The sequence below is a fragment of the Mastigoproctus giganteus genome, chromosome 1 (assembly GCF_048544385.1).
Source record: "Mastigoproctus giganteus isolate SK-2022 chromosome 1, ASM4854438v1, whole genome shotgun sequence".
Taxonomy (NCBI): Eukaryota; Metazoa; Arthropoda; class Arachnida; order Uropygi; family Thelyphonidae; genus Mastigoproctus; species Mastigoproctus giganteus.
Genome location: NC_143575.1, coordinates 50,397,469 through 50,421,002, shown reverse-complemented (window position 1 = coordinate 50,421,002; position 23,534 = coordinate 50,397,469). Strand labels below are relative to the sequence as shown.

At 37.8% G+C, this 23,534-nt stretch overlaps 1 protein-coding gene across 1 annotated transcript in view; it reads right to left on the bottom strand.

The window, feature by feature from the left end:
* The window catches only part of LOC150090786 (H(+)/Cl(-) exchange transporter 5-like), a 202,800-nt gene extending 191,396 nt beyond the window's left edge, over nucleotides 1–11,404 (bottom strand). The window contains exon 1 of the mRNA XM_090372676.1: nucleotides 11,312–11,404. Within this exon, the coding sequence (XP_090228802.1) occupies nucleotides 11,312–11,340 (29 nt within the window). The 5' untranslated portion in view covers nucleotides 11,341–11,404. The remainder of the gene's footprint in view (nucleotides 1–11,311) is intronic.
* Between the last annotated feature and the right edge of the window lie 12,130 nt (nucleotides 11,405–23,534).

The window sequence follows — 23,534 nt, the reverse complement described above, 5'->3', positions numbered from 1 at the left end:
ATTTGCACATCTCCAGTCCATGGGTACCACCCCTGAGTCCAAAGAAGCTCTCATAATTATGGCTAAGGGTTTGCTTACTTCCTTTGCTGCCTCTTTAATATAACCGGATAGATCCCGTCCACCCCGGGTGCCTTTTTTATGTTTATCTTCAACAATTTCTCCTCCACTTTCCTCTCAGTTATTACAAAATCATCTAGCTCACTGCCAGAGTTTAACTTACCTGTAATTCACTTCTGGCATTCCCCTCCCCGAATAACTCCTCATGGGTGAATGTAGATGCAAAATACTCATTTTGTTTGTTAGCCACCTGAGCAGGATCATCAACAGTTGAACCATGAGTATCCAGTGGACCAATCTGATTCATCCCTTTCCTTCTAGAGTTTATATAGGTAAAGAACTTTGTTTTTCTTTGCATCCTTTGCCAAGGATTTCTCATAATCTGTCTTTGCCTGCCTAACCTCCTTTGTGACTTGGTTACAGACCAGTTTATATCTATCATAGACTTCCATGTCACACATTAATTTATATGTATCCCGTGCATTTTTCTTCTGCCATATGTTTCATTAGTTCATCTGACATCCATTTAGGCCCCTAAACCTTGAACAATATTTCTTAGTTGGTATATAAAGCCTAGTAGCTTCCAAGATAAAATTTTTGAATGCTTCCCATTTTGAATTTGCTGTTGATAACATCATCAGTTAGTCCCACCATATAGAATTTAAATACTGTCTCAGACCACCGTAGTTGCCTTTACGAAAGCAAAAACCCTTCCCTTTACCTCTGATGGTAGTTACCTCTTTGAGTAAATCTCACTTCAGCACACTGATCACTGCCATCTAGTGGTTCCTTTATCTGCAGATTCTTAATGCATGAAGAATCACTACTGATAATCAGATCAAGAGTATTACTCCCTCTAGTTGCCTCCCGAACATGCTGATGTAGAAAACAATCATCCAATAAATCCACAAAAGCCTTGCTAGTGTGTGTGTGAGTGACCAATCCACAAAGTCCAGTCAATATCTGATAAATTAAAATCCCCCATTATAAAACTTTCTGATTTACTGGCCCACTCTATTTCCCTGTACAGTTTCTTCTTCTTATTATTATTATTAGCTATATGGTGCAAGGAAGCCTGAGGCTTATGCTGCACCAGCCAAAAAGAAATTTCTGAATTACCCCGAGAGAGAGAGAGAGAGAGAGAGAGAGAGAGAGAGAGAGAGAGAGAGAGAGAGAAGGGAATCACCAAGAAAGAGAAGAATGATGATATCCAGCTCAGGACTCTGGGTGTGCCATACCCATACTCACCAGATGTGAGCCCCTGGAGTTATTATAATTATCAGAGTCATTAGGCCTATAACACACTTCTACTCTCAATTTTGATCTCCCAATGCTTATGTCACACCAAACTGACTCGACACTGCACTGTCCAGCGATGTCAACTGGCTTCACTTCCTTGGATTTTGTGTTTCTTAACTAATAGCATAACCCTAAAGCAACTTAGTCGCAAGGAGACTACTCTGAAGTGAATACATTCCAAAATTGCGTAGGTAATTCTATTTGTGTATTATTGAATCCTTCCAAGAACTTTTTAGTAGACCTTCGTATTAACGTGAAACGGTTTTTAGTGTGAATAAAGGCATTTCTTTTCTTTAATGAACATCTGGAATTAGAGGTTTTGTAACTCCAAAGGAACCTGAAAGTTTTCCACTGATTATAAATCCTATCCATAGTTTTGCCAATGATAGCATACTACGTTCGACCTTCCAGTTTGAAAACCTTGCTCTTCATAAACAGCTTCAATTTCTCAAATACCTATCGCTAATTTCTTAAATGCAATCTCTACGTAATTTTTAAAGGGCCAAGAAAACTTCGTTAACTACAGATCCTTTTAAAACTATCCTTTCTTTTTTTCTCACAAAAAAGTCTACCGCTACTGTTCTCATCTTTGATGACACTGAGATTTCTAGACAAAGTCGTGTATTTGGGATCACCTTGACTTATAATCTCTCTTGATATAAGCACATCACAAATATACTTCCTCTGCATTGAAAGAACTGGCATTACATTTCTTCTAAATAACTACAAACTCTGTACAAATGTCGAATCCGCCCTATCAGTGAGCATTGCTCACACATCAGTGGTGCCCCCCAAACCTCTCTGAGGTTATTGAACTTTATTCAAAAGAGGGCAATCAGGTTAAATAATGATTCGGCTCTCAAGAAGACTAATTCTCTATCTCTCATTGACGTTCCGTTTCTGCTTCATGCGTCTTCTATAGATACTTCCATGAGAACTTTTCTTCTGAAGTGGTATATGTAATTCCACTGATCTCTTCCAAACACGTTCCTCAACACATTCCAGTCAACACCCATTGTCCAACTCTAAAAATACAGAAGTAACTTTGCTTCTTTCTCATACTTCTACATCTAGCACTACTTCTATCCTTCTACCCATGTTCTTGGAACAACCTTCTTGTGCATGTATTTCCCGGAAATTATAATCTACAGAAATTCACGTTTAATGTCAAAAAGTATCTTCTGTGTTCTTAGCCTTCAACCCACATATGATACTAAATACTATAAGTTTGTATACTTGTTTTGGGCTATCATTAAAAAAATAATAATAAAAAAAGCCATATTGTTTGAATAATGAACTACTACAGTAGTATTATAATGAACTACTACAGTAGTATTATATTTCATTCTATTATTTTCTAGGTTAACTTTCACAGGAGTGCCTGTTTCGTATTTCTAGAAAAATCATTTATTGAGAAGGTAACGTAGGATTCCAGCAAAAGAGTATAACTTCCACATGTAGATGGAAATCTTGCAACAGCTTAGTAAAATTATCCGTTAGATTTTCAATGAATTTTATAATTTTAATATCAGTCACACAGTGGGCGATGTAGCTAAGAAACTCACCGTTCTGAGAACCATAAGAACCTGGAAGAGTTAAAACTTTGTTTATATTCAGAAATATCCTTGCGAAAAAGAAAAACATTAGCAAAAGAGGGAAATTTATTCTGAAAGGCATTTAAATACTTTCATCTCTGCCTTGTATGTGTAATGTAATTCGAGAACAATGAACAGTCACCTCTACCTTGTATGTGTAATGTAATTGGAGAACAATGAACAGTCTTTGCCACTCAAGAAATAATGTTGCCATGGGATCTATAGACTTCACAAATACTGTATTCCAAGCGGCTGTGAAAATAATCACATTTTACATAGCCGCTTGCAATTTTAAGATGCTTAAAAGGTAGATGAATAAAGAGGAGTTTGCTTTTAATCTACCTCAATGTTCGACTCTTTGTCAGTCCTTAATTGCTGCAAAAAAAAAAAGAGTCAGTTTTCTTTTAGTTGTTTTTTTCGTAAAAGTATCTATAAATGAAACTATCCACATTAACGAGAAAAGAATGTACAAAAACCTTAGAAAAAAATGCAGTCGAAAAACATCTAAACAGTCAATCTTTGGTAACATATGTTCGCCGGTTTGAGAATTAACTGTTGCTAGAGAACATCTCTCGAAAAAGTTTAAAGATAAGATATAGCTTATCTATACGACATGGGTCATTCCTAACAACACTTTTGGAGTATTTCGAGCTTATCGAAATGATATAAAAGTTTAGCTCATCGCTTATTTATTCTACGAATTGCAGAAATTGTATATTGATTATATCGTAACTCTAAACAAGTCAGGAAACCAATCAGAAATAAAAATATATATATTTTTTTAAAATTTAAATCAGGGCTCAAGTAAAAGAAAATGAACGAAGACAGTGGATACGAAGGTTGCAAACAAACATAAAATGCAAGTAGTTCTGCTGGTAATAGGACAGGACAACAGACTTGTTTGTTTGGTTGATTGTATTTTATTGTCAAAATCGGGCAATCAAGCGTAATCACAAAGTTATATCATTAAAATAAAAGATCATTATATTATATAAAGTAAATATGGGAAACAGTGCTTCTTCCATTGTCAGTGACTATGACGGTAAAGATTAATTATTTACCACATTAAAAAAGGTTGAGAATAAAATTTTATTTTATTTTGCCAATCGTTAGGCCTCACGATCCTTAACTCATACGATTGGAGGAATACCTGTATTTATTTGAGTATGTGCAAATACGTCTAATTGCTTGGGGTCGGGGCAGAATTGGTGAGATGAATTCAATAGTTATCTGGGTTCATAACTCTTAGCTGAGATTCTGTTGCATTAGATTATCTTTTTAGCTTGGCGCACGTACAATTACTTTAAAACAGAATACACTACGTAATTATACCATTTTTTTTCTATAGATTTTTGTTTAAAGCCTTGAAATTTTATGAAGTCCCTGCTTGGGGCTGGGGGACGTGGCCCTCCAAAGGTGCTGCCAGTGACAAAAGTTTTAGGAATCTGTTCTAAAGTACAACAACATACGCTATTCTAATTTTCGTATATTTTATAACTCAAAAGTAGTACTGTTACTATTGTAAAATCAAAAAATTATTTGTTTATGTTATGTCATTAATAAAATAAAATGGAAACTTAGCTATTCACTGTCATGGCAACTTATCTGTCTCGACATCCAGTTAACTCACAGTGGGATGAAAAGCGGACATGTTACTGCAAACAACTCAGAGTAAGTATTGCTTATGCAGAAAGTCCCTATCATAGAGTACAAGTACAAAGCGTAAAAGTTCAGCAATATGCTTTAGTTTCACAGCTGCAATTGCACATTTGGTTGTTTTTGGAAGCAGCTGTATTACATACAACGTACAGCGAAAACGTTTTCTTTCACCACTATCCAATAACAATATGAAGCAAGTGGAACATGCATTTACACGTTTATGCCCTTAGTTTTAATTCACAGGAAATAGAAAAACAGTTGTGTAATTGGTGTAAGTCGAAGTTGGCACCGGTAGATTGGCAAAAATGGAGTTAAAGAAAAGAATAACGGAATTTATTTTAAAACCATGGTTTCTATTATTATTATGTAAATATTATTATAAAAGCTAGTGATCGATATTTTCTTACTGTGATTTTCCCCTCTTTCAAACATTAGCGTCTCCATGAGGTCTGCTTCCATGCTTTGGTTGTGATGTGGGATTTAGAATACAATTAATTTTAAAAATGTATTTATTTAGAGTTCATTTATTTATGCTATTTAGAATGTATTTACAGGTAGGAAAATATCGTTTCTACTTTGCGAAATATCAGATTCCTCAGAGCACCAAAGCTTGTCATACCATTATTATGCAAAATTGGATTATTACCTCATTACCTGAGTGGATTATAGCCACGTGTACATATTAGAAATATTACATTGAAACTATAACAGGTACATCTGGACCTCCCAGATCCGGTAATCCAGTTTCTTGTATTGTTAGGAAAATGTACAATCTAGCAAGCTAATCGAAAATCAAACAAAATTTAATGGCTAATCGTTGAAATAGAAATCGAAGTTTCCTTCTAATCAGTACTTCTAGCTGACTAGTGGCATTTTGATCAGTTTGCATTAGTATCTCCCATTTATATCCATTTTACGAGTATTCATAGCTTGAATTTTAGTAGTAGTAGTGGCAAAATTACGCAAGGCAGCAAGCTTATATAGCGACAGCCAAAAAAATATGCTGCCTAAAAGAAAAGCAAAGGCCCAGAGTATTGTGGTAGTTGAAAATTCAAATACGGTTTGTTATTGTATTGTGGAAAAGGTTGCACTCTTAAAGAAACTCAATAGTGATTTCAATGAAGCAAATGTGTGAAACTTTTGTTTTTGTTTCTGACACCGCCTAAAAGAAAATGTATGGTTCATCGGAAGCGTGTGATGTGAAAGAGAGCGAAGTGAAGCTGCTTACTTATTTGCAGACGGTTACACAAGAAAGGAGAGTGGCGTACTGCATATTACTTTTCTATTGAAGTAAGATAATCTATATTACTTTTCTCTTGGTGCAAGATACTGTCTGTTACTTTCTCTTGATGTAGAATACATTGCAATAGTATGTACTGGGTATTTCACGAGTATGTTACTACTCTAATGGTGAAAAATATAAATACTAAACACTGTAAACTGTAATTTGTTTTATTTATTACAATTGCATAGAAAATTTAAAAAAATAATAAAAAACCAATAATTGAGAAATTAAAGAGTCATCATTTTTTCCGACTCAAAGCAACAATCTGAAACAAAAAACTCCCATAAAAGTGGTAACATACTTTGGAGTATTCCCCCACAGATGTTTATGTATGCAGGACAATGACATTTGTTGTTTTAGGGCATTAGCAACTTAGGCCATATTGCGCCGTATATTCTGTCTGTAAATTGCATGTGTTCTGTGATCGATTTGCTGTTTGCTGGAAAAAACCCCAATAACCAGGAGAAAAACTATGCAACCCTCGCCTGAGACGGACTAACTCAGCCACCTTGTAAAAAAGGACCCATAAAAATTCTTTGCGTCATTGATGTTTTGATGGGATATGAACTCAGATCTTTTTCACGCGGTGTGGGGTGGACGGTGATTATACCAACTGTGCTGCAACGACGGCCTGCAACAAAATTTACATACGACTATAATATGGACTACCTGAAATTGGACAGAATTCGAGCCTTAACGTTGCCGGATTTCGGAGGTTCGAGTGTAATAATACGTCAATGACTTATAGCTAGTTTATAAGTAAAACAGTATGATTCAACCCAGCAAAGTTGGGTTCAATCATGGGACGCGTCTTGTTTTGACTAATAAATGTAGCTGACAGGTGGATTCTTTCTAGAAAACGCTCTCTAACTAGAAGCATCGATAGTATGCCAGATAGTAATAATGATTATAATTTAGAAAAGCAGAAAACAAAACTCATCTACAGTCTTCTTTAATCCAGTATATCGAGTCAATTAGGTTCTAGTAGGTCAGAATCTATTAGGTAAAATCACGGGTCACACAGAAGAAGCAGCATCCTGAATTATGTCACGGCTTGAAGAGGAGAGAGTGATATTATGTCAGATAGTAATAAAGATAATTTAGAAAAGCAGAAAACAAAACATATCTAGAATCTTTCAGTATAATGAGTCTGTTAAGATCTGAAAGTAACCTAATTCATTGCAGTCTTTCTAGTGGCGCAAAATAAGCTGAACAGTTTGTTTTCTCTGTAACTTTAGGACGAAATGAAATATCTAAACAGTGAATGAAAGCTTTATTCTTGGAAAGTTTTTACCCGGTTATTTGGCCGATATTTGAAAAATAATATCGGCCAAATGACTGCCCCCTTCTTGCTCGCAAACATGTGCTCTTCTCACGGCATTTTCCATGGCATTTCTCAGAGTTTCAGGAGATATTGCCGCTGTCTCATGCCGGATGTTCTCTTTTAGGGCCTTTATGGTTTGAGGATTATTGGCATACACTTTATCCTTGAGATAGCCCCAAAGAAAAGTCTGGGGAGGCCAAATTCGGTGAGCGCGGTGGCCATCTCACATCACCATTTTTCGAAATACGTAATGCGATTGAGAAAATGCTACCTTAGGCGGTCCATTGTGGCTCGAGCGGTGTGAACCGTGGAGCCATCTTGTTGGAACCACATATTGTGGTCTTCTTGTAGCTGTGGCATCAAAAAATTTCAACCATTGTCCTAAAGCGCTCTCCATTGACCGTCTGAACAACACCATCATCATCCTCGAAGAAATAAGGTCCATGATGCGTTCGGCTGTTTCGGTACACCAAACCATTACCTTAGCTGGATGCAGTGGTCTCTGTTGAGTTATTCTTGGGTTCGCACTGTCCCAAAATTTGTTTATTAACAAAGCCACTTAACTGAAAACGTGCTTCGTCGCTCATCAATTTGAAATGAAATTCTCATCATTTTTTGCGAGGTTTATGAGGACGGGTGTCTTCCAGACGCGCTTGCTTGTCTTCGGGATGAAAGGCTTCGACTAATTGAATCTTGAACGGAAAGTGATGCAAGTCCTTACGCAAAATTCGCTGCAGCGAGCGACGAGAGATCGTCAATTGAGCAGAGCGTCTTCTGGTCGATGTTTGGGGTTGATCTGCAACACTCTCTCGTGCACGTGCAATGTTTTCCATTGATCGACCACTACGAGGTCTTCCAATGTGTCTGGCATAAGCAACAGTTCCCCTTTCTTCAAAATTTCGAACCGCAGTGTAAATTGTGTTCCTACTAGGTGCCTCGCAAACGTTATAAAATTGTCTATTTGCTCGTTGCGCTAGAACTACTGACCGATTGCTTTCCAAGAACATTGTGACTATTTTGGTCCGCTGAGCAATTGCGTACCTCTCCATAATTAAATTCTCCAAGGGTTACCTGTAAAATAAACACAAAAAATTACAAACCTAAAAAAAGTTTTTTTTTTTTTTTTAAATCGTCAGCTTATTTTGCGCCCAAGCTGTAGAAATCAATAAAAGATTAAAACCCAGGACACACAGAAGCAGCATCCTGGATAATGTCATAGCTTCAGGTGGAATGGGGTGATGGTGCATCCACTTAGTTGCAGAACAGTAGATATGCAATTTCCAGAGTTTTCTGCAAGCTTGTCCTCTCAATACTTGTCAGTCTATGCCATTAGAGTTGAACCGATACAGAGTATTAGCCGGAAACGTGTGTTTCAAGCTGGTCAGATTTGTCAGGTTCCATTAGCAGAGGCATGGATCAGAGGACGGACTTAGATATTTAGGATTTTACTGGCACCCTATTCATCAATCTTAAGATTGAATATTCTATTTAAAGGAATTTGTTTACATGAGAGGCAATAGAAGAGACCCAGATTTCGGAGGCATATAGTGAAACTGATCAATTTAAACTGTGTACATCTACAAACTCTTTGCGAATGGTCCATAGGGCTGCATTCATTTCCATCTTAATCTTCATAAAACATCGATGGAATCTGAATATCTTATCCCAGGTGAAGTCAAAGTCAGTATGTAATGGTATTCTTTGAAATCGAACACCATTTACAAAAATTGGCATCATTTTAAGGAGATTGTTCTAATTTAGAGAGATTCACACTTATCATGGCCAAGTAATCTTCAGGAAGTTAGATCGGATTTTATCTCCTTAGTAAGCAATATTTTGGATTTGGTACCTCTTTTCGGGAAAGTTGTCCCCTCTCCTCCCTTATATACATCAAGGTGAGTTGTTCTGCAATTCTGCTCATAACTAGTTTCGAGTGCATGTGGATCGGCATTATCCCTTAGCGCAATCCATATTATTGTTTGTAAATTTCTTACAAAATAAAGTTTGTTCTTTGTATCGTAGTGTATTGCGTAGTACAGCTAGTGTACTGAAGATGCAAGGAATGGGAATTTCCGTGTACTACCAGAAAATAAAAAAAACGTACATGGGGTTTGGCAGACTGCAAGTGGAAATGGACATCGTTGAGTTTAGAATTGAGACCACGTATATTTGTGAAATGAATTGGGAAGTGAAGTGTTTGGGAGGTTTAGATCTTTTGGCAGATAAGCTTGTTCTATTAGTTTGACAATTCATGGTGTATTCAATAGTAAGAAAAAGTGAGTGGGACATGCTGTATGAAATTTTTGGATATGGCGTACACATGGTAAGAATATACCCAGATCCTTGACATAACGTGGCCTCAACAATTCCCCCGCATACACACTAGTCGGATTCCCTCCAGTCACTATCTGACAGAGTAGAGGTAACAAGATTATATACCAGCTGATCTGGAAGCCTCCTAGAGAGTTACCAATAGGTTCGGTCCGATGTACTAACTAGCGGCCGGCCTGCGAACACCGTTTTAGAGCTGTACCCTCGAAATGTAAGGAATAATGGGTCTCCCCACGACGTTCATCATAACCTCAAAAGTCATCAATCATACTGCATGATGGAAGAGATGGGGAAGGGTTGACCGGAATTTAGCTCTAGAGACTAAACATGAGTTCCACCACTTCAAGCCTCCAATAAGCAAAGTGGTGGTATTGCACCGGTTGATGAGTCATCTATCACCTAGTACTGCCTGGTAACATAGTGAGGCGGCATTCCTCTATGTGGTGTGGGCGCCACACCTCTACCCCTGCTTAAGTTGGTTCATACCTGTGGTCACCCACCATGTACTTGTGCATGGAAGTTATACTCAGGATTACTAACAGTCCCACCATCGTGAAGGTGCAAGCAGAGGATTTGGCTGTCACAGTCCGTCCGAACTTAGCCGAAATTGGGTTCACTTTACTTGAGTGTTACCCGAATATCAGTTCCATCAGCGTTTTGGACTCCCAGGTAGCAAGTACAGCTTGTCTGGCATATCTGAGAGAATGTCTGTGACAATAGCTTTGAATGGGTTGAGCACGCTGAATTCTGATGGGATCCTTCCACTTGTTCGGATTACGAACCTAAGGGGGCATAAATTCAAATTAAGAAAAGACAGATGTAGAATAGATGTGCGGAAATTTGCCTTTAGCCAGCGGGTGGTTAATTGCTGGAACAAACTTCCATCTGTCGTTGTGGAAGTTGATAGGTTAAATAAATTTAAGGAGGAACTGGACAGGCATTTGGAGGGAATGGTGTGATTTTTTTTGGCTGATGCTGCATAAGTTCATACACTTGCTTTCTTGCGCATTTGGAGGGAATGGTGTGATTTTTTTTGGCTGATGCTGCATAAGTTCATACACTTGCTTTCTTGCATCACATGCCACTACTACTACAACCTCAAGGACCAATGAAGTTGTTTAAAGTTTAAACAACTGCCACATTAGTAGCGTAAGAAAAAAAAAAAAAAGTAGAAGAAACATTAGTGTAAGATGCACTTTGGTATACTATACAAAAATTAACTGACTTAATTTGTATGAAATCATTTTTTTTTTTTTCAAAAAGCACTAAATCTAACGATACTACAACTCAATTTTTTAAAGGAATTTTTAGAAATGTACAAATATTTTAAAAAATTCATTTGCGATGAACTGCCCCCTAATAGAAAATAAATAAAGAACCCGAAAGAATCTATTTATCTATGACCGCTTATGTTAATTAAGTCTTTCTCTCATCCTACAACAGAAAATTGAATATAATGTCTCTATAATAATCAGTATTAATTCAAAGAATGGGAATCAATTGTCTAATGATTGTTCAAATGAGAAAGTCGCAAAAAAAAAAAAAAAAAAAATTGCCAAAAGAAATGAATTCTCTCAGTTTAAAAATCGAACTCATTCAGAGTTTAATACTTGAGGGCGCTGTAATGTCGCCTATAAAATGAAATTCGTCGCCTGCTGTTATGACAACAGTTGTATAAGCAAGTACAGATCGGGAACAAACCGAAGCATTAAACCAAGTCAGTTTGATGCTAACAATTCTTTATAGAAAGCGTAATCTTACCTGTATGGTAGAGCAGAGCGCATTGTCATAACTACAGATGTAGTTTAAAATATTTACACATCAGATATCAACTATTGCTGCAATTATTACAACTTTGACTGCTTCGGATGTTACGCAGGCATTAAGAGTTGCACTCCAACAGGAAAACCACTTCAAAGGTTGCCAAAACTGATTACATTTTGTCTAGCTGCTGCACTGGATAATCAAACGTGTCACTTTGACTGTTTATCAGCCTAGGTGACTAATGTTAGACTGGAAAATGTACTGGTATTCTTGCAAAACAGAACAGAATTGAAAACATAGTGAAGATTAGTTTTATCCGAATAACGAAATAAACTATAAATTATTCATTGAGTCAGTCTCAACGGACAATTTATAGACTTTCAAACGGTAATTTGAATTTCGTAATAGTTAAAGTACAACTATTGAAAACAGAGGATAATAATGATTATGGAAAGGTATTCTTCTGGGTTTAAGGAAAATAAAAGTTTACTGTGTGGTAATCTTCATTACATAAATTAATTTTAAATTATACAGGAGTAAACGATTCAGCTGTATATCTTCTTTACTACTTATAGAGTACAATGAAATCTGGAAAGGACAAATTTGCATTCTCTACATTCTGGGTCGGGAAAGGGAAGGAAAGATTAATGATTTCGTGGAAGGAAAGATTAAATAACTTCCGCATATATACACCCCCCCCCCCTCTGTTCACCTACCTCTTCTTTTGATATACCAAATCTGTTATGAATGCAGAGGATGTTTCATTAGTCATCGTTATCCCCCCATATTTTGGCTCTCGCAGGGTAGCACAGTGGTTATAATCGCCATCCCCCACCATACCAAACTATTATATTTAGGCCACCCGAATAATTAAATTCATCTGCCGTGCAGTGTCTTATGTCTGTTAATTGTGTGTGTTCAATGGTCGATTTGTCTGTTTGCTGGACGAAAAACCCAAGTTTCTGGGGGAAAAAACCTTTCTATCGACTCCTGAGACCGACTAACTCAGCCACGGAGTGAAAAAAGCCCATTAAAGTTCCTCACGTCATCGACGGGATTCGAACCCGGGCCTTTTTCCACCCGGTGTGGGGAGGACGGTGACGATACCACTGTGCTACCCATGCGGACATCCCCTACCGGTGGAAAAGGTCTCATTTCGAATTCCGTCAGTGACGTGAGGAAATATTTTTATGGGTTTTATCACAAAGTGGCTAAGTTAATCGCAAGAGAGGGTTGCATGGGTTTTATTCCTGGAAACTCGAGGTTTTCGCCCAGCAAACAACAAACCGACATACAGTATACCGACGCCTCATAGCCTTAGTTGCTTTGGAGCTTAAAACACACACACACCTATTTTAAAGATCAAGAAAGCGTATGGAGAAACAGGACAAAGACATCAGAATAGGTTTTAATTACCGATCGTGTTTTCGCCCAGCAAACAACAAACCGACATACAGTATACCGACGCCTCATAGCCTTAGTTGCTTTGGCGCTTAAAACACACACACCTATTTTAAAGATCAAGAAAGCGTATGGAGAAACAGGACAAAGACATCAGAATAGGTTTTAATTACCGATCACCTTTCATAAAAAAAAAAAAAAACAGACTAGGCTACACGAGAAGAGAAGAAGGTTAAAAAACATAGTATCTCCCGGCACTACTACTGTTTTGACCTAAAACACAGATCCTCCACAAAAGGAGGAATTTTAAAGAAAGTTACTAGATTCAAAATCATCGGAAAATGGGTGACACCCTCTGTAAAACTTAACATAGACTTCCTTAAGGGGGAAGTTAGGACCACTATCTTGATATTCTCCCTTACCGCAACATGGGAGTCTGCAAGGGGCCTTCTATTATGTCGCTGTTAAAAAAAAAAAAAAAAAAAATCCCATCTTTCCTCGATTCAAAACATTCCTCTCATATCTAACTCTTCAGTTCTTTATTTTTCTGTATATAAAAAAAAAAAAAAAAAAAAACACACTAGAAGACAGTCTCAAATGTGGGAAACTTGTAATACCATCATCAATATGCACTAGATAGTGGTTGTTCTGGGTGGGACAATTTCTAATAAATTGCAAACGGATTTAAAAAATATATTATTAATTAAATTTAGATACAATAAGGGCCTTAGTGCAGAACCCGAGGAACCCCACTCGTGATATTGGTCTATTCGGTCATTACCCATTAATAACCACTCTTTATTTTCTACCGTTTAATCATCCCTTTATCCCCCTGTAACAACGTAACGTAAATGCCAATAGCCCTCTCCAACGAGAACAACATAACAGGACACTAACACACACACATTACACTTTTTAAACCTCTGGTCTTCACAGAGTTCTGTGTTACACAAACAGAGTACACATGGGGGAAATCACTGGGGCCGTTAGACATCGAACACTTTACTAACCCCTCTCCAACTTATGCACAAGATATTTGTGCGGAACCGTATAAAAAGCCTTTTTAAAATCCAAGTGAATTACGTCAAAGTCACTCTTGGCATCCAGTTATTTCTTCGTAGCTACTCATAACACTCGTACTTTTTCAGATTGGTCAGACAAGATCTTCCCTTAAAAAAACATGTTGTGAATCCCTTATAATATTACTATTAAGGGAATCCTATATTGCATCTTAATCATAAGATTCCATAATTTTTACTGCCATGACACTATTGAAAATAAATAGTAGTATACTTTTCTTTACGGGGAACTACTACTTAATTGAAGTGGAAAGCGTGAAGCAATTATTATTATTAGCAGCCATATCCTAATGTCTACCTTATGAAGTGCTCGAATTGCGATGAAAGGCGAATCTGGTTGATAAGTTTTCTTTTTAAGATTTTTATCGTTAGCTTAACAAGCATTCATGTTGTTAAGCTAACGATAAAAAAAGTTTTACAAAAAGTGATCAATTGCTAATTATAACTTCGAGCACACTAGTAATTAATCAATGTCAGAATTAATGAATGGTGTATAATTAGAGTGACTCCTCGTAGATTTTCTGCACCAGTAAATGGGATCCATCATTGCATTCGCGTATAATGCATCAGTGTTATATGGGTTCCTTATGTATCAACGTACAAGTCGACTTTTGAAGTACTAAAAAATCGTTTAAAAGTTTAAGGTCGACTTGCAGTGTGCTGCCACTTTATTAGGTACACCTACCTAGTAGCGTGTTGAGCCTCCTTTAGCCTTCAAAACAGCCTGAATTCGTCTAGGCATGGATTGAACAAGATGCTGAAAAGGTTGTGCAGGAACGGAGTACCATGCAGAAATGAGTGTGTCACGCATTTCCTTTTCGACGGAGGTGTAGGCCTGCAGCGAACAGCCCTTTACAGCTCATCCCAAAGATGTTCAATAGGATTGCGATCCGCAGACTCAGCGGGCCATTGCAGCAAAGAAAAGTCATTGTCATGTTCCTGAAACCATTCCATAGTGATTCGGGCTTTGTGCACCGGCGCATTATCCTGCTGGAAGTAACCACCTGACTGAGGATAAACTATCAACATGAACGGATGCACTTGGTCAGCAACGATGTTTAGGTACGATGTGGCATTCAGACGTGAATCTATGGATATCAATGGACCCAGCGTGTGTCAAGAAAACATTCCCTACACTAACACTGCCCCCACCATCTTGCACAGTAGTCGTCAGACACGACGGATCCATGGATTCATGTTGTTTTCGCCAAATTCTGAGCTTTCCATCAACATGATGCACCAGGAACTTCGACTCGTCAGACCAAGCAACTGTTTTCCAATCCTCAATAGTCTAGTGCTGGTGTTGCTGTGCCCACAGGAGGCGTGCTCTCCTGTTCTTCATTGTAACAAAGGTACGCAATGTGGTCGTAGGCTGTTGTAGCCCATTCGCAACAAAGTGCGACTAGTGGTCAGTTGCGATATTTTGTTCTGCGCACCAAGGTTGTATTCTGACGTGATGTGCGATATTGTGCCCTGTCTGTTTGCTTGCACAATTCTAGTCATTCTCTTCTGACCTCTCTCTCTCTCTCTCATCAACAAGCGATTTTCTTCCACAGGAGTGCCGTTGAGAAGATGTTTTCTGTTCGTTGCACCATTCTCGGTACACCCTTGAAACTGTTGTGCGTGAAAAGTTCAGGAGAACTGCCGTTTCAGAGGTGCTTTGTCCAGCACATCTTGTACCTACTACCATGCCACGTTCGAAGTCCATTAGATCACTCCTTTTCCCTAATTCTTGCTACGGCTTTACTGATACTAGAAAGGTTGTTCTGCTGCATTTATATCCACAACTGTGGTCATGTGGCTTGCAACGTTGTGGGACAAACCATTTGTGTGCACAGCAGGGGTGTACCTAATAAAGTGGCAGCACAGTGTATATGCCGAGTATAAAATCATAAATTTGAATTAAAGACGTGCTTAGGATTGGAAAGACATGAATTAATACTATTATATTTACTGTTTACCTACATGCATATTTTTACACAAATACAGTGCATATATTGCTGCTCACTTTAAAACTCAAGAATTTGTTCATCTCCTTCATCAAACGAAAAGAGTTCATGGAATATTTGTAGGGGTTATGTTACAGCTTTACTTTTCGAGTTCTCGAAAAGTAAACCCGAACATATAACTCCCAACGAAAGTGTTAATTTAGTAATAGCATTGGCAAACGATGCAAGAAAGCAAGCTTATATAGCATTAGCCAAAAAAAAAAAAAAAAAAAAAAAACCCTTCCCATATCACCTCTCTATCCCCTCTGATAGTTTGACTAGTTCTTCCTTAAATTTATTCAAGGAAAAAAATAGACAAATTACAAGTAGAATTTGAACTAAAAGAAAATTTTTTTTATAGTAAGAATGCTTCCATATTGAGGTAATCTTTAAAGTGAAATCACTTTACAGTAGAGCACTAACAGCCAACAAGAAACGACCCGATTACATCAGAAAAGTCTCCCATGTACACATGGCACCAATAACAGCGGTGTCACGTCACATCTTCCTACATATCTGTAGATTTATTTTCCTGACCTTTCACATAACGAGGCGTCGACATAAACTCACAAATCATGCGCGACTTTTCAAAGCAAAAAACAGATGCCGTTTTATACGCCGGAATATACGGTGTAATATTTTCATTTGCCAAATAAATTTTTGATTAAAATTATATTTATCTTGCTGTTGATATTTTCCAATTTGAGCGAATATGTATATGTAATTGCATGTATGTTTTGGTCGGTGTGCGCATTATCCAGACGAAAAATCTTGAGTTCCCGGTGGATAAAACCACGGAACCCTCGCCCGAGACCTTCGAACGCTGCCACAGTCTGCAAAGAAGAAGAAGAGAGAGAGAAAAAAAAACAAAAATAACCCCGTAAAAATGCTTTCCAAGTAGATAGGATTCAAATACAGATCTTTTCTATAAGGTGTGTAAGAATGTGGCGCTTGCATCCACTATAACAATAGCGTGTGGCCCGACAGCAACACCATTTCTAATATTTTCATGAGTTAATAAACTTTGAAAAATTTATTTTTTGAATATTAGCATTTTGGTTATTAATATTTTCCAGTTTGAACTATGGATGTATGATACAAATTCTCTATAAATTTTTGTTTTGCATTTATAACTAGCTTTATAAATTATCCTGTTGAAGTACTGTACTTGTAAGTTTACCAACAAATTTGTAGGTTCAACTTGCCACTTGCGATGGTACAGGAGTATAAAAAGAAAAATGTAGCACAGATATTTTAAACTTGCGTGGAATTTTTAATTTAATTCCCTCCGTAACCTTGTCAATATAAAAGTACGCAGTTTTATTTCTGTAGCTGTATTGAAAATATATTTTCCCTTATAAATCTATGACCTCAATAAAGGCAATAAAAATTTGTTACATACCATACAATAGTTGCCTCACGATTTTTATATTATGATGTTAATTTCTAATTTTAGTTTATGTTATTTATCATTCATATTGTTAATATAAGATCTTGGTTTTAATGGAGTTATCGATAAATAAAGCATAATTTCCCGCTATCGTGTTTTACCCAACTGCGACTATTTTTAGTGAATCGATTCTTGCTGTTTGGTTTCTTATAATGGATCGAATCAGGCAATCGGCCACACCAGATGGTTGTTAGTCGTTGACTATGGCCGGATTTTGAACAGTAGATTTATAATTTATTTTTACTGCATTATAATGAATATTATATTCCCAATAGACGGAATCAGAGAATCGGATATACCTGGGTGGTTGATTGTTTGGTTTTAGGCGCATCAGCAACTTAGGCACCATATTGCGCCGAATATAATATATCTGAAATTGCGTGTGTTCTCTGGTTGATTTGCTGTTTCCTGGATGAAAAACCAAAGTTCTAGAATGAAAAATCAAGCTACCCTCGCTTCAGACTAGTTCGTTATGAAATATGCCCATAAAACTTCCTCACGTCACTGACGGGTTTCAAACTCAGGTCTTTTCCACCAGGTGCTGTAGTACGGTGAGTGTACCAATTGAGCTATCCACGAGGGCGATATATCTGGAATTCGGGAATAATGAACTATACATGAATATTTGCTGATGCTATGGAGGCAGTGTTAGGTGCATCGTAAAAATGCTAGCTTTGGGGGGGATACACAGACTAAAAGGTTAACATTGGCCGCAGGCAGAGGCAAAAGTGAATTTTTGCACTGCTTCTATTGGAATGAGCAGCAGTACGGAAAGCAAGGCAATGGATATTTTCAGGAGTCATTGTGGAACATATAAATATATGAGCTGTATTAGGGTAACTAAAAATAGAAACAAGTGCCTGTATACTTGCATGTACACCATGCAACGAGTATTGTTAATAAATTTGATGAGCTTGAAATGCTAGTCAAAACATCAAAGGCAGATATTGTTGGGTTATCAAAATGAAAAATCAAGGGAGGAGGGGTTATGCTGTTAATTAAGAAACATATAAAATCTAAGGAAGTGCATCCAGTTGACATGGGTGGACAGTGCAATGTTGAGTCAAGTTGGTGCGACATAAACACTGTGAAAGGGAAAATGAGAATAGAAGTGTGTTATAGGCCTAATTAATCTGATGAGTACAATGAGCAATTCTGCAGGGAAATAGAGGGGGCCAGTAAATTAGAATGTCTTATAATGGGGGGATTTTAACTTTCCAGATATAGACTGGAAATAGTGAGTTGGTCACTCACATACTAGAAAGACTTTTTTGGATTTATTGGATGATTGTTTTCTACAGCAGCATGTTCGAGAGGCAACCAGAGGGAGTAATACTCTTGATCTCATTATCCGCATTGATTATTCATGCATTAAGAATTCGCAGATAAAGGAACCACTGGGTGACAGTGATCACAATGTACTGATATGGGAATTACTTAAAGATGTAACTGCCATCAAGCTAAAGGGAAAGGCTTCTGCTTTCGTAAAAGTGACTACAGCGGTGTCAGACAGTTTTTAAATTCTATACAGTGGGAACAACTGATGATGATACCAACGGTGAATTCTAAATGGGAAGCCTTCAGGGACTTAATCTGCGGCAGTTCAGAGAATTGGAAACATCTTCTTTTCGAATGCAGGTTGTACGATGACTTAAGAAGGACCCTGCTGCAGACTATGCCAGGTATCTCAGAACAGCAACCAGAGCCTCTACTCCAAACACCTGACAATCTAAAGGCATTCCAATCCTATGCATCCGTTGAGCGCAGGAAGCAGAGCTACATAGTTGTTACTGCACCTAACAATACCTCTTCAGTGACTTAAAGAGTTCTATATTCGCATGCCACCATCTTCTTCATTTTTTTTTTTCTTCTCCACGTGCTGTCTGGAGTTCCCACTCTAGTGCAGCCAGTTTATTTATTCATTCATTTTCATTTCATTTATTTATTTTATTTTATTTGTTTTTCTATTCTTTATTTTCTAAATCAAATTATTCTTTTCTTTATTTTCTAAATCAAATTATTCTTTTCTTTATTTTTATTAAATTATTATTTTCTTATTTATTTAATTTGTTCTTCACGCGCTCTGCCTTGAGATCCCACTCTATCGCAGCCAATTTATTTACTTATTTTATTATTTTATATATATTTTTTTTTCATGCGCTCTGCTTCGAGTTCCCACTCTAGTGCAGCCAATTCATTTATTTATTTTATTTTATTATTTTTATTTCTATTTTTATTTTATTTTATTATTTTTATTCCTTTTTTTTTTTTTTTCACGCGCTCTGCCTTGAGTTCCCACTCTAGTGCAGCCAATTTATTTAAATTGTTTTTTTTTCTTCTTCTTATTATTATTTCTTTATTTTTTATTATTATTTGTTTTATCATTATTATTTAATATATATATTTTTTTTATTAATTAATTTATTATTATTATTTTACTTTTTTTTTCCCCCTAACTGCACCACGGGTGGTTTTTTTTTTTTTTTTTTTTGGCTCTTCTGTCTTTATCTCCTCCCTCTGGAATGGGCCCCCAGAGGAATCTTTTTTTTTTTTTTTTTTTGATTTGGTAGTTGTTGGCGCATCGGCTTCTGTGGCCATATTGCACCTCCCAAGGTTTTTGCAGTACTTTGATCCAAGCCCGAGGCGGGAATCGAACCCGCGACCTTTGGGTTGCCGGGCAGGTACTTTACCCACTCGGCTAGCCCGGTCGGCCAGAGGAATCTGTTCCACCTTCTGGCAACACTAGGTGAGTCAGAGTCTCTCTTGAGACAGTACGTGTTTTTCTGGGACTGGCCCACCTTCCCGTGGTGTGGACGAGTACCCAGAATCATCTGTACAGGTGACTGATGCTTCTGGGTAGCCAAGTGGCCAGAACATAACAACAGAACACACACATAATACACACAAACATACGTCACACACATATCTGGCCCATTTGTAGTGATACTGTTCTTCACAGAGACACGAGGCGGAGTTGAACAAACGTTCTAGGTGCCGCCCTTACATATACACATGTCCACATGTCCATGTCCACTTAATCTTGGAGGCTACTAGGCTTTTCGTACCAAGTGAGAAATATTGTTCGAGGTTTAGGCCTAAATGGATGTCAGGTGAATTGATGAGGCTCGTGGCAGAGAAGAAAATTGTATGACATGCATATAAATTATCAGGTGACCCATAAGCCGATGGCAGATATTACCTTGTCTGTAATCAAGTCACAAAGGAGGTTAGGCAGGTGAAGGTAGATTACGAGAAAACTTTGGCAAAGGATGCAAAGAAAAACAGCAAAGAGTTCTTTACTTATGTAAACTCTAGAAGGGAAGGGATGAATCAGATTGCACTACTTAACATAGATGGGTTGACTATTGATGATCATACTCAAGTAGCTGATAAACTGAATGAGTATTTTGCATCTACATTCACACATGAGGAGTTATTCAATGAGGTGAGTGTCAGAAGTTTATCAAACTCCAACAGGGAGATAAGTGATTTTGTAATAACTGAGAGCAAAGTGAAGGAAAAATTATTGAAGATAAACATAAGGAAAGCACTTGAGATGGACGGGATCTATTTAGTTTTCTTAAAGGAGGCAGCAAATGAAGTAAGCAAACCCTTAGCCATAATTATGAGAGCTTCCTTGGACTCAGGGAAGGTCCCCATGGACTGGAGGTGTGCAAATATATCCCCAAATCACAAAGGGGATTCAAAAGGTGACACAAGTAACTATGGACCTCTTAGTTTAACTTGTGTTCGGGGGGAAAATAATAGAGTCACTGGTTAAAGAAGCATTGCAGGATCATCTAGACAAGACTGCAGTAATAGTTAAGACACAGCATGGGTTTGTTAAAGGGAGGTCTTGTCTGACCAATTTGATTGGGTACTATGATGTGGTCACAAAGGAACTGAATGTCGAAAATAATTTTGATATCATATATGTGGATTTCAGAAAAGTTTTGATAATGTTGCACATGGACGATTGCTGTACAAATTGAAGAGGTAAAGGATTAAGGGTAAGTTGCGACAATGAATAAAGGGATGGTTGAGTGGGAGAAGACAGAGAGTGGTAATCAATGGACACTGCTCTTCATGGACAAATGTTATGAGTGGAGTTCCCCAGGGTTCGGTGCTGGGCCCATTGTTGTTTTGTGTATTCATCAATGATATTGATGAAGGTATATCAAGATTAATGTCCAAGTTTGCAGATGATACAAAGGTTGGCAGGTAAAGACAGTATGCTACTCCAACTGGATCTAGATAAGTTAGGAAAATGAGCTGAGAAGTGGCAACTTAAGTTTAGCATTGACAAATGCAAAGTACTGCATATGGGTAGCAATAACAGAAGAGAAACGTACCAACTGTGTGGTACTAGACTCAGGGAAGTGGAAAGTGAAAATAGACCTGGGAGTAATTCTGCAGTCAAATATAAAGTTTGCTGAGCAGTGCAGACGGACTGCCAGGACAGGTCATGGAGTTTTTAAATAAATAAGATCTTTATTTATTTAAAGATCTTATTTATTTATTTTGTCAATGATATATAGGAATTTTGCTAGCAGGGACAGGGAGGTGATTATAGTAGTAGTTGCATGTGATGCAAGAAAGCAAGTGTATGAGCTTATGCAGCATCATCCAAAAAAAAAAAAAAAAATCACACCATTCCCTCCAAATGCCTCTCCAGTTCCTCCTTAAATTTATTCAACCTATCAACTTCCACAACGACAGATGGAAGTTTGTTCCAGCAATTAACCACCCGCTGGCTAAAGGCAAATTTCCGCACATCTATTCTACATCTGTCTTTTCTTAATTTGAATTTACGCCCCCCTAGGTTCGTAATCTGTGGAAGGATCCCATCAGAATTCAGCGTGCTCAACCCATTCAAGGCCTTATATACCTCAATCAGATCATCGCCCAGGTGCCTAGTCTCCAGCCACTGCAATTTGCAGAACCTAAGCCTCTCTTGGTAAGAGAATCCCTTCATTCCTCTCACCAATCTTGTTGCCCTTCTCTGTACACGCTCAAGTAAATCTACATCCTTCCTAAAATTAGGCCTCCAGACCTGTACGCAGTACTCAAGGTGTGGCCTGACCATTGCCTTATATAGAGGGATAATCACCTCCTTTTCCCTGCTAGAAAAATTCCTATATATCATTGACAAAACCCCATGACCTGCCCTGGCAGCCTGTCTGCATTGCTCAGAAAACTTCATATCTGACTGCACAATTACTCCCAGATCTTTTTCATTTTCTACCACCTTAAGTGTAGTACCACACAGTTGGTACGTTTCTCTGGAGTTACTTCTACCCATATGCAGTACTTTGCATTTGTCAAGGTTAAACTTCAGTTGCCACTTCTTAGCCCATCTGCCCAAATTATCTAGATACTGTTGCAGTAGCACACTGCTATTAACAACCCTGCCAACCTATGTATCATCTGCAAACTTCGACATTAAGCCAGATATACTTTCATCAATATCATTGATAAATATACAAAACAACAGTGGACCTAACACCGAACCCTGTGGGACTCCACTAATAACATTAGTCCACGAAGAGCAGCACCCATTGATTACCACCCTCTGTCTTCTCCCACTTAACCATCCTTTTATCCATTGTAGCAACTTACCCTTAATACCATTCTGCTCCAATTCGTACAATAGTCTTCCATGCGCAACAGTGTCAAAAGCTTTCCTGAAATCCAAATATATGATATCAAAATTATTTTTTGCATCCAGTTCCTTTGTAACCACATCATAATATCCTATCAAATTTCCCCATGCTGTGTCTGAGTTATTGCTGCAGCCTTGTCTAGATGATCCTGCAATGCATGTTTTAGCATTAGCATTAGCATTAGTAGAGGCATATGATGCAAGAAAGCAAGCTTATTCAGCATCAGCCAAAAAAAAAAAAAAAAAAAAAAAACACACCACTCCCATTTCACCCCTCCGTTCGTTCGAAATACCTGTCCAGTTGAGCCTTAAATTTGTTTAGGCTATCAACTTCAACAACAAGTGATGGAAGTCGGTTCCACCAACCAACTACCCGCTGGCCAAAGGCAAATTTCCGCACATCTATCCGACAACCGTCCTTCCTCAATTTGAATTTATGCCCTCTGAGGTGATTATTCTGAGCAAGAGGAAGAATTCCATTGGCATTGAGCATGCTCAAACCATTCAAAGCCTTATACACCTCTATCAGATCACCTCGCCGGTGCCTAGTCTCCAGACTCTGTAATTTGCAAAACTTAAGCCTTTCTTCGTAAGAGCAACCCTTTGTTCCATTCACTAATCTTGTTGCCCTTCTCTGTAC